The sequence below is a fragment of the Hemicordylus capensis genome, chromosome 2 (assembly GCF_027244095.1).
Source record: "Hemicordylus capensis ecotype Gifberg chromosome 2, rHemCap1.1.pri, whole genome shotgun sequence".
Taxonomy (NCBI): Eukaryota; Metazoa; Chordata; class Lepidosauria; order Squamata; family Cordylidae; genus Hemicordylus; species Hemicordylus capensis.
Window position 1 is genome coordinate 392,375,673 of NC_069658.1, and position 13,033 is coordinate 392,388,705.

General features: G+C 42.7%; 1 protein-coding gene across 21 annotated transcripts in view; it reads left to right on the forward strand.

The window, feature by feature from the left end:
* EXOC7 (exocyst complex component 7) overlaps positions 1-13,033 on the forward strand; it is an 83,962-nt gene that overhangs the window by 37,014 nt on the left and 33,915 nt on the right. For 15 of the 21 annotated variants that reach the window (XM_053295242.1, XM_053295246.1, XM_053295244.1 and 12 more), the window contains 3 exons: positions 3,958-4,050; positions 7,697-7,842; positions 7,938-8,090. In XM_053295242.1, the coding sequence (XP_053151217.1) occupies positions 3,958-4,050; positions 7,697-7,842; positions 7,938-8,090 (392 nt within the window). Of the gene's footprint in view, positions 1-3,957; positions 4,051-4,725; positions 4,795-7,696; positions 7,843-7,937; positions 8,091-13,033 lie in introns of all 21 variants that reach the window. The other 6 variants (XM_053295250.1, XM_053295260.1, XM_053295261.1 and 3 more) reach the window with 3 other exon arrangements.

Here is a 13,033-nt window from a genome sequence, read left to right on the forward strand (position 1 = left end):
GAAACCTGGCCATCTTACAGCTCTGGCCTTGCAAGACTCTCTCTTGAAAATTTCATAAAATTGGGACAAATTGTATTGATTTTATAATTCTTCAAATATTCAGACATTACCATCTGCTTCAACAGTTATGCTAGAGAACTCAGAATTCCACAGCGTTGGAAATAATTGCTGATAACTAATTAGAAAACCTTCAAATGGTTATAGTCGGGGAACCCCCTTGGAAAACTACTACCATTCATTCTGAAGAGCCATTGCTTCCTGGAGAAAGTAGGAAGCTTCATTCTCTCTAGACTACAAGTAGTCTAGCCGTCTCTTCATCCACCTTCTTATTGGTGGATACTAATCCACCCTGTGGGAATCACTCTATTAACTACTTGCTGTATAATGCTTGCAAGGAGATAGTGCTCTAAGGACAACTGCGTAAACTTAGAAGCAGCAGGCTGTTCTTTCTTTCCATGTTTGATCACTGCCTCTACCTTGAATGTGATGCCTTCATTAGTAACCACCATGCTATCCCACTTGGTTCAGAAGCGTCTATTCGGGGAAAATAAACCAATAGAATCCATCAAAGCCTAATTAGGATGCTAAATACTCTGCTCTTCAGTAGCACTAAATTAATACCCAGCAGCACTTGGTGTGTCTGGCGGTAAATATGGCTAATTGTTCCTATGTAAATTGGAGGAGGATGCTGAGACGTGCAGGTCCTTATCTGTAGAGAGCAGGGGGGACTGACACTCTCATCTTGCACTGGGAATAGCTCAGGCTGATGCCTGCTGCATACATAGTAGCTAAACACATACTTATGCCAGTAACAAAAATAAGGCTGTTAATTTCAGTTATGCTCCAGTTCTTCAGAATCTGATGATTTTCTGTATAATGTTTTACAGAGGAAAAACTCTACAAAATATCAGTAGTTACTTCATTTAAGGAAATCAGTGGGTTTATTACACAGTTGAAAATGTTTCATTGTGTAAAGGAGAGGATTTTTTTAAAGTGTGCCTGCTGCTGGCTGCTAGCAGACACTTTCAGACACACAGCCTTTCCAAAGGAGACAGACAGACACACCACCAACCTCCAGTCAGTTTGTAATCCTGGTACCATTCCACTGTGATAATCCACAAAACTGACAAAAGTAGAGAGAATATTAGGGAGTGGTTTTTAGTTCTCTGCAACCACTGGGAAGAACACTTTATCTGACTTTGTTGATCATAACTGATTGCAAAGTGTGATTTTAATTAGGGTTATCCTTTGTGAAGGGATTTTGGTGCTCATAGCATGGTGGTAAGTACTGAACAAGTGTGTCTGTATATGTGTGTATATACGTAAGTGTGTGTTTGTGTATACACACACACACAGCTTTTGATGCAGATAACCCATTCATGTTTTTCAAAGAAGACTTTTAAAAAGCTATTTCTGTGGTTTTAATCGTGCTATTGTTAGGCAGCCTCTGTATACACTAATACCTTTTATAGTTATTCTACAGTATCTTATTAATTTTCTTGCTTTCATCCCTAACTGCAGTTAAATCTGTTTGCGTGAGCATTTGCTCACATTCATCCCTTGTTGCACTCTTTACAACCACCTTTTTCTGTGAAACCCTTTCTGAACCCACTATGTAAAGATGATGATGGCGGTGATTAGTATTATGAAGTGCTGTCAGTATATTTTGCTTACCCTATAAAGAGCCACGTACAAGTTCCTGCCCCAAGGATCTCACAGTCTAAAGTTTGATGTTGGAAAGAAAACTGGGAGGAGAGGAATCCTAACCCACTCACCCGCTTCCTTATATTCCACAAGACTTTCTTGCTGTTAACCAATCAGTTGAAAATTATTGAAGTGTCTAGTGATTGTAGAAGGGCTTATCTTTTGAACTGGTGCTGTTCACACATATTGTCATATGGTAGGATAAATACTATGACAATATTCTTGCCAAACTGATAAAACCTATTTGGGGAGCTTTTAAAAAAATCTTTCCCCAAATAGCCATCCTGTTAAATTACTACTTGTAGCACACAACAGAAAGAACATTTGCTTTCTATGGGGTGTGCAGAACGTGTACGCCCCATTGCATGCTTAACAAACTTTGTTTCTGTGTACCACTAGTTCCAGATGTGCTTACTGTAAATGAGAGAGTAAGCACTTGTTACAGTGATAAGGGTGCTTGTTCCTCTGTTGTTCTGTTATCAAGTGCAATTGCATAATTATATCCAGTCTAAATAGAATACTCTCTAGTCTGAATAGGGTACTGTGGACTTTTTAATCAGCCATAATGCACATGATGTTGCAATCACAAAAGTGTTTGGAAGTTGGGGTTAGTCTGTCTTTTTCTTCTTTCTGCAAAAATGGTGTTTCTTGTAATATCAGCACCCCACCAGTCAACCAATTCATTTTTGTCATTGGAAAGACTATTGAATTTTTTATACCTCCCCAAACTTTCCATTCCTTGCTTGTCTACAGCATCTAATCTACAGAGCAATACCTGCACTTAAGGGGGGATGGGGGGATGGGCATGTGTGCATGCATATTTGCCCCTGTTTTATTTTGCTTTTTTGTGCATTCACTAATAATGTTCTGAGGTTTGTTGTGGACCAACATTGTAATGCTTTTTCTTTTTTGTGCTTTTTTCAGTGTTTCTTAGTTGCAGCATCCTGCTTCAGCTACAGTTTAATGTTCTTTTTAAAAATCCATGTTTGTAGTATAATTGATTTGCATTTATTCAGAAGAACAAAGTCCTGGCATGGGGTAGGGTGGGATGGCAGAGGGAGTAGCTTGATTTTTGTCTTTCTTTTCCTGCTAAAGAGGGGGGTTGGAGCAGAGATGGGCTGTGTAGTTAGCTCCTGGCTTCTATTACCTCTGCTTCTTGTGGATGCTAACCTCGTGCTATAAAGATCGACATTTCTCTTACCTTTATCCTTTTGTTAGAATCCTTATCTATCCATGGTGAGAATGCTCAGAAATAACCTACAGCTTCTAACTGTTTTTGTGATCCATCTGTTCCTAAAGCAGAAGTGCAAGGATGGAGTCCTTATATGGCCATTGGTGGTAGACCTTCACTGCAGAGTCTAGTAGCTGCTGTGAAATTTTGAGAATGTCCGCTACTATTTGCTTTGAAAGAGCATGTTTGTAGCTCTCCTAACAGTGGAGTAAAACTTGTGCAGTGCCTGCTAAATTGGCAGGGGATTTGGGTAAGGTCTTCAAGAATTCAGTGTGTGTTAGTTCCTCACAGCAAAGGCCTGTGTCCCTCTCAGGCCACAATTACGGTTGACATTCTAAACTTCCTTGCCTAATTTCCTAACAATTTGAATAAAAACCACTCTTCCTATACTGGAAGATGTGGGAGCTTGCCTCTTTTTAAGCTGGCTTCAGACATTGATGAATTTGGTAGGGTCTGTCCTTGCCATTTGTAACAGAAGCCATGCTGTGGAATGGGAGATGACATTCCCTATTTGTGCCTCTAGACTTAGGGCAAGTACAGCCCATTAATAAAGACTTACTGCGCAATTCACCTTACAGGTATTATGGCTTCAGCATGGCGCCTGCACCATATGAATGTGGTTTTTCTGTAGCACTTGTGCTGAATCCATAATGTTTTAATTTGGGCTTAATTCCCCACTGGAGAATGTTTCTGTAACACAGAATTTTAGATCTCCCTGAACATAAATACCTACTTTTATGTAATAAGAAAAGAAGATATGATATGGTTATTCCATGCTAAAGCTCAACTAAGATAATACTACTGGGGTGATTTTCTGTGCTTTGTACTTATTGGCCTGGAAAATGTTAAAAACTTGCAGTTCAAGTAGAGAATTTTTATGATGCACTGAGCATTCTCACTGACACGCACTACCATGCTAGATTTGGGTGGCACAGCGCTGGTGAAGGGTTGCTTTGTGTTTTGTTTCTCTCATTCATTGCCAAGGTCTCTTTGTCTCTCCTCTCTTGTGGCTCTGGTGACAGGCACGATCCGTAAGGCTCAGAACCTTCTGAAACAGTATTCTCAGCAATGTCTAGATGGGAAAAAGGGGGCCTCTAACCTCATTCCTATGGAAGGTAATCACTTCTCTCTCTTGGGGTCTAAGGTGGGTATTGGTCTTTCATCTGTGTTCATAACTTCTGTTAGTCTTTAGCCCGACTGCTGGTATAGCTTGAGGAGAACACTGCAACTTAAGTATCTTGGCTTCTTTGGGACTCAAAACAGCATGAAGAGCAAAGGGAGAGAAATGAAAGGTAATTCTTTGCATAGCTTTAAAGGATTTGGGCCACATATAATTAAGAAAGGTCCAATCTGTAATGCAGTTTGACTGGCTAACAGAAGTTCTGCTGTCTCTTGGTGACCTTTCCCTCCACACTATCCTTGATCATTTATCTGGACATGTCAAGAAAGGTAGTAGCTCTTTCAGTCTCGATCAAATCAGAATTATATTAGCTTATGGTACAACTTCTTGCTGTCGCTTGCTTCTTTTGGGATGTACATATTGAAATAAAGATATCAGTGTCAAATTATGGTTGCACTTGCTTTTGTCTGTCAACCATGCATTTGTATCCTGCTTGAAACTGCTACTACTGCTATTGTGTTCAAAGAAAGGATGATAGATTGGGTTGCTAGGAAAACACTTGTAAATTTCTAACTGATTTGACAAACAAAACCTGAAGTGACAAGCAGCCATGCTGTGATGTTCCTGGATAAACCACTCCTCCTGTTAATGCCCGCTGACATCTCGCTAGGTCACGAGCATGATTTACGAATTAAACACCTTTCCGACACCCTGACTGACAAGCACGGGCCAGCTGCTGGTAAGTACCATGTCAAAAGGAAAGCTGGCTAACTTAACCATTTCTTTGGCATTTCATGTGGTATTCTTCCAGGCCACTTCCAGATGGAGGCTTTTTCAGAATCGGCGTGCCTGACACCTGCAAGCCACACAGGGACTGTGCTGATCCCTGCTGGTCTAAAAAAAACAGATTAGGGACTAGCAGGGTCAGCATGGGTCACTATTGCACGAAACTTCTATAATGGTTGGGACCTCTTTCTTTGGCACGCTTTCTCCCCTTCCCCTCCACCTTCCAGTTAGTGCTACATCACTAAACTACCCATAGGAAAGAGACTGTCTGGATAACGTCTTAGCTAGCTTATTTCCACTTGACTATTCCTCAGTCTTAATATTATCTACCCATTACTTCAATGGAATGGATTCATAGTGTTTTTACACGCATTCTCTGTAATGTGCGAGTCTACCAAGTGTCCACTGTGGGGTTTCTTTTGAGGAGTGATTTCTCACTGGTATGTAAAGGTGAGCGGACTGAATGCTCTGACAGTGCCAGTAGGAAGATATAAGAACTGGAATAAAATATCTCCTTCTTTACACTTCCTAGTGTCCATATTTTCCATATATGGAGTCCATATTTTCATAGTATTTGTGAACATTTCTTTTTTAAACCTGAGTGTTCCCTCTAATTTTTCCCCATCTATGTGTGGAAAGAGTTTTGTTCTGGGTGGCAGTATCAAGGCAGTGTGCGCACACATTTATTTATTTATTATTTATTTATTTATTTGATTTCTATACTGCCCTTCCAGAAATGGCTCACATGTATTCAAATTGGGGCCTTCCTGATTCAACCTGGGCAGGAGCTAAAATTAACTGAACAGACATAAAAAAACTTGTGAGTGTGTGCACATACGCACGTCTTAGAGGGAACCGTGACTTGTAACTTGCCTCAGAATGGCAGAATACTCTTATGTGCTCTGGCAATGGCTATACATTATGGCAACATTGCCCTGTTCTTTCCCACACCATAGTAGGCACCTCCAGGGTAATCTGTTTTAATACTTTGCAGTGTGAGAGAAGTATCTAGATCTATTTCTGGATTGTCAGTCTTGGTTAGACACCTAGCTGCATGGTGCACACCAAGTGATGGACGCTGTTTGGAGGACAGAAAATGGCCCTATTCTGTCTTTCCCAGACAGTAATATGCTACTTAGAGTAAAGCATGATCACATACTGAAACCATGAAACACTCTAGCAGAGCAAGATTGGAGAACCGCTCTGCTGCTATCAACAGAAAGCTCTTCCTTGCCTGTATCCCAAGTAGCTTAAAGCTGCTGTGTCGTCATGATGAGAGAAGGTGCCTCCGTGGGTCCTCAGTTTCTAGTTCTTGCACTAGGTAAAATTGGTTATCTCTCAGTCCAAAACATAGTGCAGAAATGGGGGCCCCATGAAAAAAACCGAGTTACAAAGTACAGTTGTTTCTAGACTGTGTTACATTAGATTGCAGGGGGATCCATACATTTGAATATTTCCCTATATTAAAAACAAAACTCCCTGTGCATAGAAAACTTATGTGATAGAAAAAATATGACAGAATTATTTTCCCTTAGATACTAAGTTTTCAATGCATAGGAAGTTTTAATATGAGGAAATATTAACCAAGTGACACACAGCCCAACCTCCAAAGTCTCAAGTGGTGCAGTCCAGCAGCAAATACGTCTTACAGTCCTGCTGCTTGGGTAGATTAGCTTTTATCGGTTGGAGCAGAAAACCTGCTCCATCAACAGGGAAAGGCAAGGCACAAGAATTGGGTTCAGGCATTATAATGTAACAGGCAAGGTCATTCTCCAAGACAGAGGAACTGGCTTCCTGAGAACATTATAGAAATAACAGGATATGATAAACCAGTCTGGAGGGGAATCTTAATTAGCTCATGGCTAATTTGAGAGATGAGATGGTAGCAGATTTCCAGACAGAGAGCCTACAAACATGCTCCTAGAGCATCCAGGGCTCCCCAGATCTGCTATTTTTTAGATTGCTGTATGGGAGACTCTCAGCTGACAGAGTATTTTAGCATATTGGAGATGTACTGGGGTGTGTTGTGGTGGTGTTTTGGGTAGCATATGCACTTTTTAAGGTAACATCCGACTTTAGCTGATAAAGTACTTCTCCAAGTTCCTTGTTGAGCATCATGACATACTCTGAGAATGGAGTGTGCTACTAAATTAAGGCTTTCTGAGCCCCCAGTGTGTTGCAGATGGTGTGGCACTGTTCATTTTAGATATGGGATGTTTAATTAGAGCTCCCTATATTGGTGTGTAGTGGAGCCCACAAATGATGTGACAATTTAAGTCTTTCCATGTGTATATCCAGCTTATTAACCAAACGTTATTCTTCAGGGTGGCAACATTTCTTGATCAACTTTTAAGTTATTTCCCAAATGCTGAGCTATCTAGACAATAGGTAGATTTCTTACAGATGAGAATCTCTTAGTAGAAATTCTTTTTCACAAAGGCATGTTAACAGCGCAGACTGTTTCAGATATACTAACTGAAGAAAAACGTGTACAAATGATAGTGCTGAATTGTTCAGTTGTCTTCTTGCCCGTAGGTGCTTAGGATACTTTGTCCCCTCTTCTTCCATATCTGGTAAATTTTGATCAAGTTGTAACCTGTCAAGTAGAGTGTGAAACTTCTTGTTTCTGTCCTAGCAGCACTGAACCTGGGTGTGTTTGCCTTGGCATATTTATCCTGTGGGCAAGGATATTTCTCAGATTTAGATATTGTTGGGTCATGTGTACAATTTGAAGTCAAATGGGTTAGGCTAGTGCAATCTGGTCCACTCCAGATGACATCCATAGATGTGTTGGTGTGCAATGTCTCTGCAGGAAACAGCCATCTGTCTTATCTACCTGTATAACCCACCCACAGGGAGAGATGACATGTTGGACATAGAAATCGATGCATACATCCACTGTGTTAGTGCCTTCATCAAACTGGCCCAGAGTGAGTACCAGCTTCTCACAGAAATCATCCCGGAACATCACCAGAAGAAGACATTTGACTCTCTCATTCAGGTCTTTTAAAAACTTAGTTTGACTCTTTGTTTTCACTGTTGTGCGAAAACCTATGTTCATTTCTCCAACTCACCCAAGGCTTACTTTGTTTATAGGAATCTTTAGATAACCTGATTATAGAGGGGGACAACATTGTCTCTGCAGCTCGGAAAGCCATCATACGTCATGATTATTCAGCAGTGCTGACCATTTTTCCAATCTTGAAGCACTTGAAGCAGACAAAGCCAGAGTTTGATCAAGTTCTACAGGTAATTGCTTAACAATAACACCTTCTGTTGAAAAAGTAGGTTGTGCATTGCTAAGCACAGCAGGATCACAGCCTTTGGCACAAATCAACAGCAGTTGAGAACTGTGGTAGGCTGAAGGCCAATTCACAGTACAAATGTCTGGGAACAGGTGAAGAATCTAGCTCAGACCAGAAGTAAATTTAAAACTAGCAAGTAGATCAGTCAGAACTAAGATGGTACATAAGAAGTAGGAACTGAAGTCTGAAAAGGGCCCACATTGGGTATGACTTGAGGACAATGAGAATAGGTAAGTTAGGTATGGTTAAGTTTACAGAAAGATTCACAGAACTGATGTGAGAGATTTTATTGGCCCAAGCAACAGTTTAAAGTTGTTATACAGTCTGATGACTCTTCTTCAAATAACACATTCCAATTTATTGGCTGCCATCTTAACCATTTTGTCACTTAATATGACTCACAATAAAAACACAAAAATCACCCATATTGGCTTTAAATAATAGTAATAAAAAATCTCAGCATGCTATGTAAAAGAGCATGAAGAGGGCCTTCCTAGCCTGGTAGTTCCATAGCAAAGATGGGTTTACTTTTCGGTCACATTCAGTTTGTCCTGATTGACAAGACAGAGACTGGGCAACGCCTCTTCTGAAAATCTTTAAGATCAAAGTTCATATTAAAGAAATTGTTCCCAAACATATACTGCGGATCCCAGGCAATGTAGACTTTTATTGGTACAGTATATCAGCTGCACCTTGAATTGTACTTTCAAGACAATAGGAAGCCAGAGCAAGTTTGGGAGCACTGGTGTATGCTTCCTCTCAAAGAAGAGCAGCTGCATTTTTTAACATAAGAGCCTTGCTGGATCAGGCTCAAGAACTGTCTAGTCCAGTATCCTGTTTCTTACAGTGGCACACCAGATGCCTCCGGGAAGCTCAGAAGCCCTCTCTTGTTGTTGTTCCCTTGTAGCTTATATTCAGAGACATCCTGCCTCTTAACCTGGAGGCCACATCTAGCCATTAACATTAGGAACATAGGAAGCTGCCATATACTGAGTTGGACCATTGCTCCATCTAGCTCAGTATTGTCTACACAGACTGGCAGCAACTTCTCCAAGGTTACAGGCAGGAATCTCCCTCAGCCATATCTTGGAGATGGCCAGGGAGGGAACTTGAGATGTAGATGCTCTTCCCAGAGCAGCTCCATCCTTTAAAGGGAATATCTTATTGTGCTCACACATCAAGTCTCTCCTTGAATGTATGTAATCCCCTCTTAAAGACATCCAACCTGGTGGTCATCACCACATCCTGTGGCCGAGAAGTCCATAAATTGATTTGTTGTTAAACCACCATGCCATTCACTGAGTGTCAGTATACAGATGCACTGTGTGAAGTGCTTCCTTCTCTGCTGCTGAATCCGAGGACATCTCAGAGTAGGTTATCCTCTCCATGTGGCTCAAAGGCAGGACTATGCAAATTGGTTTAAGAAGCCTTTAAGAGCCTGGGCAGGATAACCCCGCCCAGTTCTTTTAGTCCTGCATTGGCTCCAGGCAGAATTCTCTCTCTCCTTATCTTTTAACTCAATCATTGTTCATTCTGTTTAGTTGTTTCCTACTGTTATTCCAGAACAACTCCTTTTATCATTTTTATCTCACTCTTTGACTAGTGCTTTAAAAAAAAACCAAAAAACCTTCTTCGTCTTCTGTTCCTCTTTACCTCCCATCTGCTTGTGTTTGTCTCCATGCCAAGGAGCACACCCAGGGGATTCGTCACATTCTGTTGCTGAAGGGGAAGGACCAGACTGGCCTGCCTCAACTGAGCCAGTCTTCCCGCTTAACCCCAACCATGGCAGCCCCAGACAGGCCTTTGCTGCGCTGGGAAGATGCTCAAGAGAACGCTGTGCTGGGTCTCCCGCCCTCAGGTCACGAGACCCGTAGCAGAGTGGTGCACTGAGGAGAGAACTGCTTGGGTGGCATGGGCCAGACTGCTGCCTCATTCCCAGCCCCACTGAGCACTGCTGCAGCATAGAAAAAAAAACCCGCCCTTGCGTTCTAACTGCAGGTGGGGTGGCAAGCCAGGGAGTTGATGTGCGCCAGAACAGTGCTGCCACCATCCAGATGGCTTGTGTTTTGGCAGGAACCTCTAGCATTGGGCCTTTGCAAAGCCACACTTCTGCCACCTCTGCTACAACTACAGGGCTACTGGGGACGATTTCGAGAGTGGCAAGCAAACTCGATCCCTCACCGCACAACAACGTGCCAGCTTCCACATCTTCTTTCCAAATGGTGAGCTCTGCTCATGGGTTATTCCTCCCACCCCCACCCCGAATTTTCCAACAGAAATGCGCCCCCGCCTGGCAGTCCTGGTTCCAGGATACTCTGGTGCATTCATTTCAACAATTTGAGCAATCCAAGTCCAAAAACAGGAGAACCAGGAGGAATGTACTTTCTCTTCTAATTCATCATCTTCTGAGTCTAGGAGCCCCTCTCCTAAAAGAAAAAATGTAAACATGCCAAAAGATCAAAGAAAAATAAATCCAAAACATCCCAGGGATCCAAATGGGGATGTGAGCATACACTCTTTTGAATTGTCAGGGCCTGACACCCCTAATCCCAGAATGCCTCCCCCAGCAGCCCCAAATAAGACACCTCTCAACCCAAGTCCCATCACCCCACTTGAGGCTGATATTGAAATTATACCTATTGAAGATATGCCCGGAGAACCAGAGCTTGATCCACTTGATAAAGAAGGTGAATGTTCTCATGGCCGGGACCCAGAGAATGTGGTGGCCCCTCAAAGGCTATTCCAAACTCCTGATTTTGGGTCACTCATGAACTAGGCCATTTCTACCCTGAGTCTACAAACTTCACCTACTGTGGAATCCCAATCACTTACTAAAAGCACGTTGGTGTTTCCAAAGCCAAAAACCAATGACTTGGCACTGCCTTTCCCAGAACCATTCATGGAAGCCATGAAATGTAAATGGCAATTGCCCACATCTAACAGGAAATCCCTTGTGGCTGCTAACAAATTTTACTCCTTTCAGCAGGAAGCTTCTGACCAACTTAAAAACACCTCCCACCGATGCTCCTGTGGTAGCTCTGTTATCGGGCTCATTGCTACCCTGTGATGGAGAATCTGCATTAAAGGACCCAACTGATAAATGTCTTGAATCTGCCATGAGATGTTCACATGAGGCTCCTTAATTGTCTATAAGATCTTCAGTAGCATCCTCACTACTGACTAGAGCCTCCCTGATCTGGTTGGATGACTTAATACAAGATCTTCCTACAGATTCTGCCTGACTTAAACAACAGTTGGTGAAGCTCCACAAAGTGCAGGCATTTATATCCGATGCCACCCTGGATTCCATTTGTTTCACCTCCCACACTGCTGCATCATTAGTGGTGGGACGCTGTAATTTATGGCTGAAACATTGGCAGATGGACTCCAAGAGCAGCCTTACCTCAGTCTTCTACAACAGCACCAAGCTTCAGTGACAAGGCCTTCAAGGACATTCTAGTGGAATCAAAAGACAAATGGAAAACAATGCTGTCCACATCATGCTGACTGGAATGCTTGCCTCCTAGGAAGCCCTTTCAGTCCTTTTGTGCATTCAGACCATCTTTCAGAGGACGTGACCATGACTTCAGGCCTCAACACTCCCCATGGAATTGTACATGCTCCACAAGACAATTCAACACCAACCTTGCAGCTTTCAACACTCAGGCCAGAAACACAAAATAATAATCCTGACTCTGAGTCACCCTCCCTGGGCGGATGCCTCTCCACACATCTTCACACCTGTGAACTCACCAGCTCCAACAGCTGGGTCCTCTACTCGATTGCAACTGGGTACAAGATAGAACTAGATACCATTCCACCAAACCATTTCCTTCCAACACCCTTCTCTCATTCGCCTTCCAAACATGCAGGGTTGCAAGAGGTCATCTGCTAGCAATAGGGGCCATAGAGCTTGTTCCCCCATCTTAATAAGGCAGTGGCATGTATTCTATCTTGTCCATAGTTCCATAGGAGTACAGCTCTGTAATGGTGGTTCTGGACCTCAGGTTCTTTAGAGGCTGGGTAAAAAAGAGGAAATTCTGGATGGCATCCATCTGATCGATAGCAGAAGCTCTGCAACACCTAGACTTTCTGGCATTGCTCAAGGAGGCCTACCTCCACATACCCATTCACCCAGACAGCCATGACCAACTCTGCTTCAAATATACTGGGGTTCACTGTCAATACTGGGCACTATTTTTCAGTCTGTTCTCTGCCCTCCACATTTTTACAAAGATTCTGGTAGCAGTAATAGCTTACCTACACCTGCAGGGTGCGTGTGTTTTTGTTTACTTGGACAATTTGCTCCTGAAATCTCCACCAGACAGACTAGCAGACAACCCTTCAGGTACTACAGGATCACCATTTTCTCATCAACCACAAAAAGAGCTACCTCAGTCCATCACATTAGATCCTCCACTGAGGTTTTCTAATAGACACACAAAAGGACAAGTTGTTTCTACCCCTTGAACACCTACAAACATTGAAGGAGGCAACTTTGAAAGTCATTGCAGAGAAGACGGTCACTTTGCCCACCTTGACAAGACTTCTGGTGGCAGCAATGGACTCAGTTCCGTGGGCTCAGTTCCACCACTGGCCCCTTCAGTGGTTCCTATTACCACACCACTCAGACACTGCCACAAAGTCAAACAGGTCAGTTGAAGTTCCTACAACAGAACTGCACTCCCTCTGCCAGTGGACCTCTCCAAGTCATCTCAAAAAAGGAAAAGAGTTCCTAGGCCTGCTACAAGTAATAGTACCCACAGATGCCAGCAGTTGGGGGTGGGGCGCCCACTGCCTTCAAATATCAACTCAAGGCAAGTGGACACAGGTAGAACAAGCCCACAGCATCAACTGGCTGGAACTTTGAGTGATCAGACTGGCCCT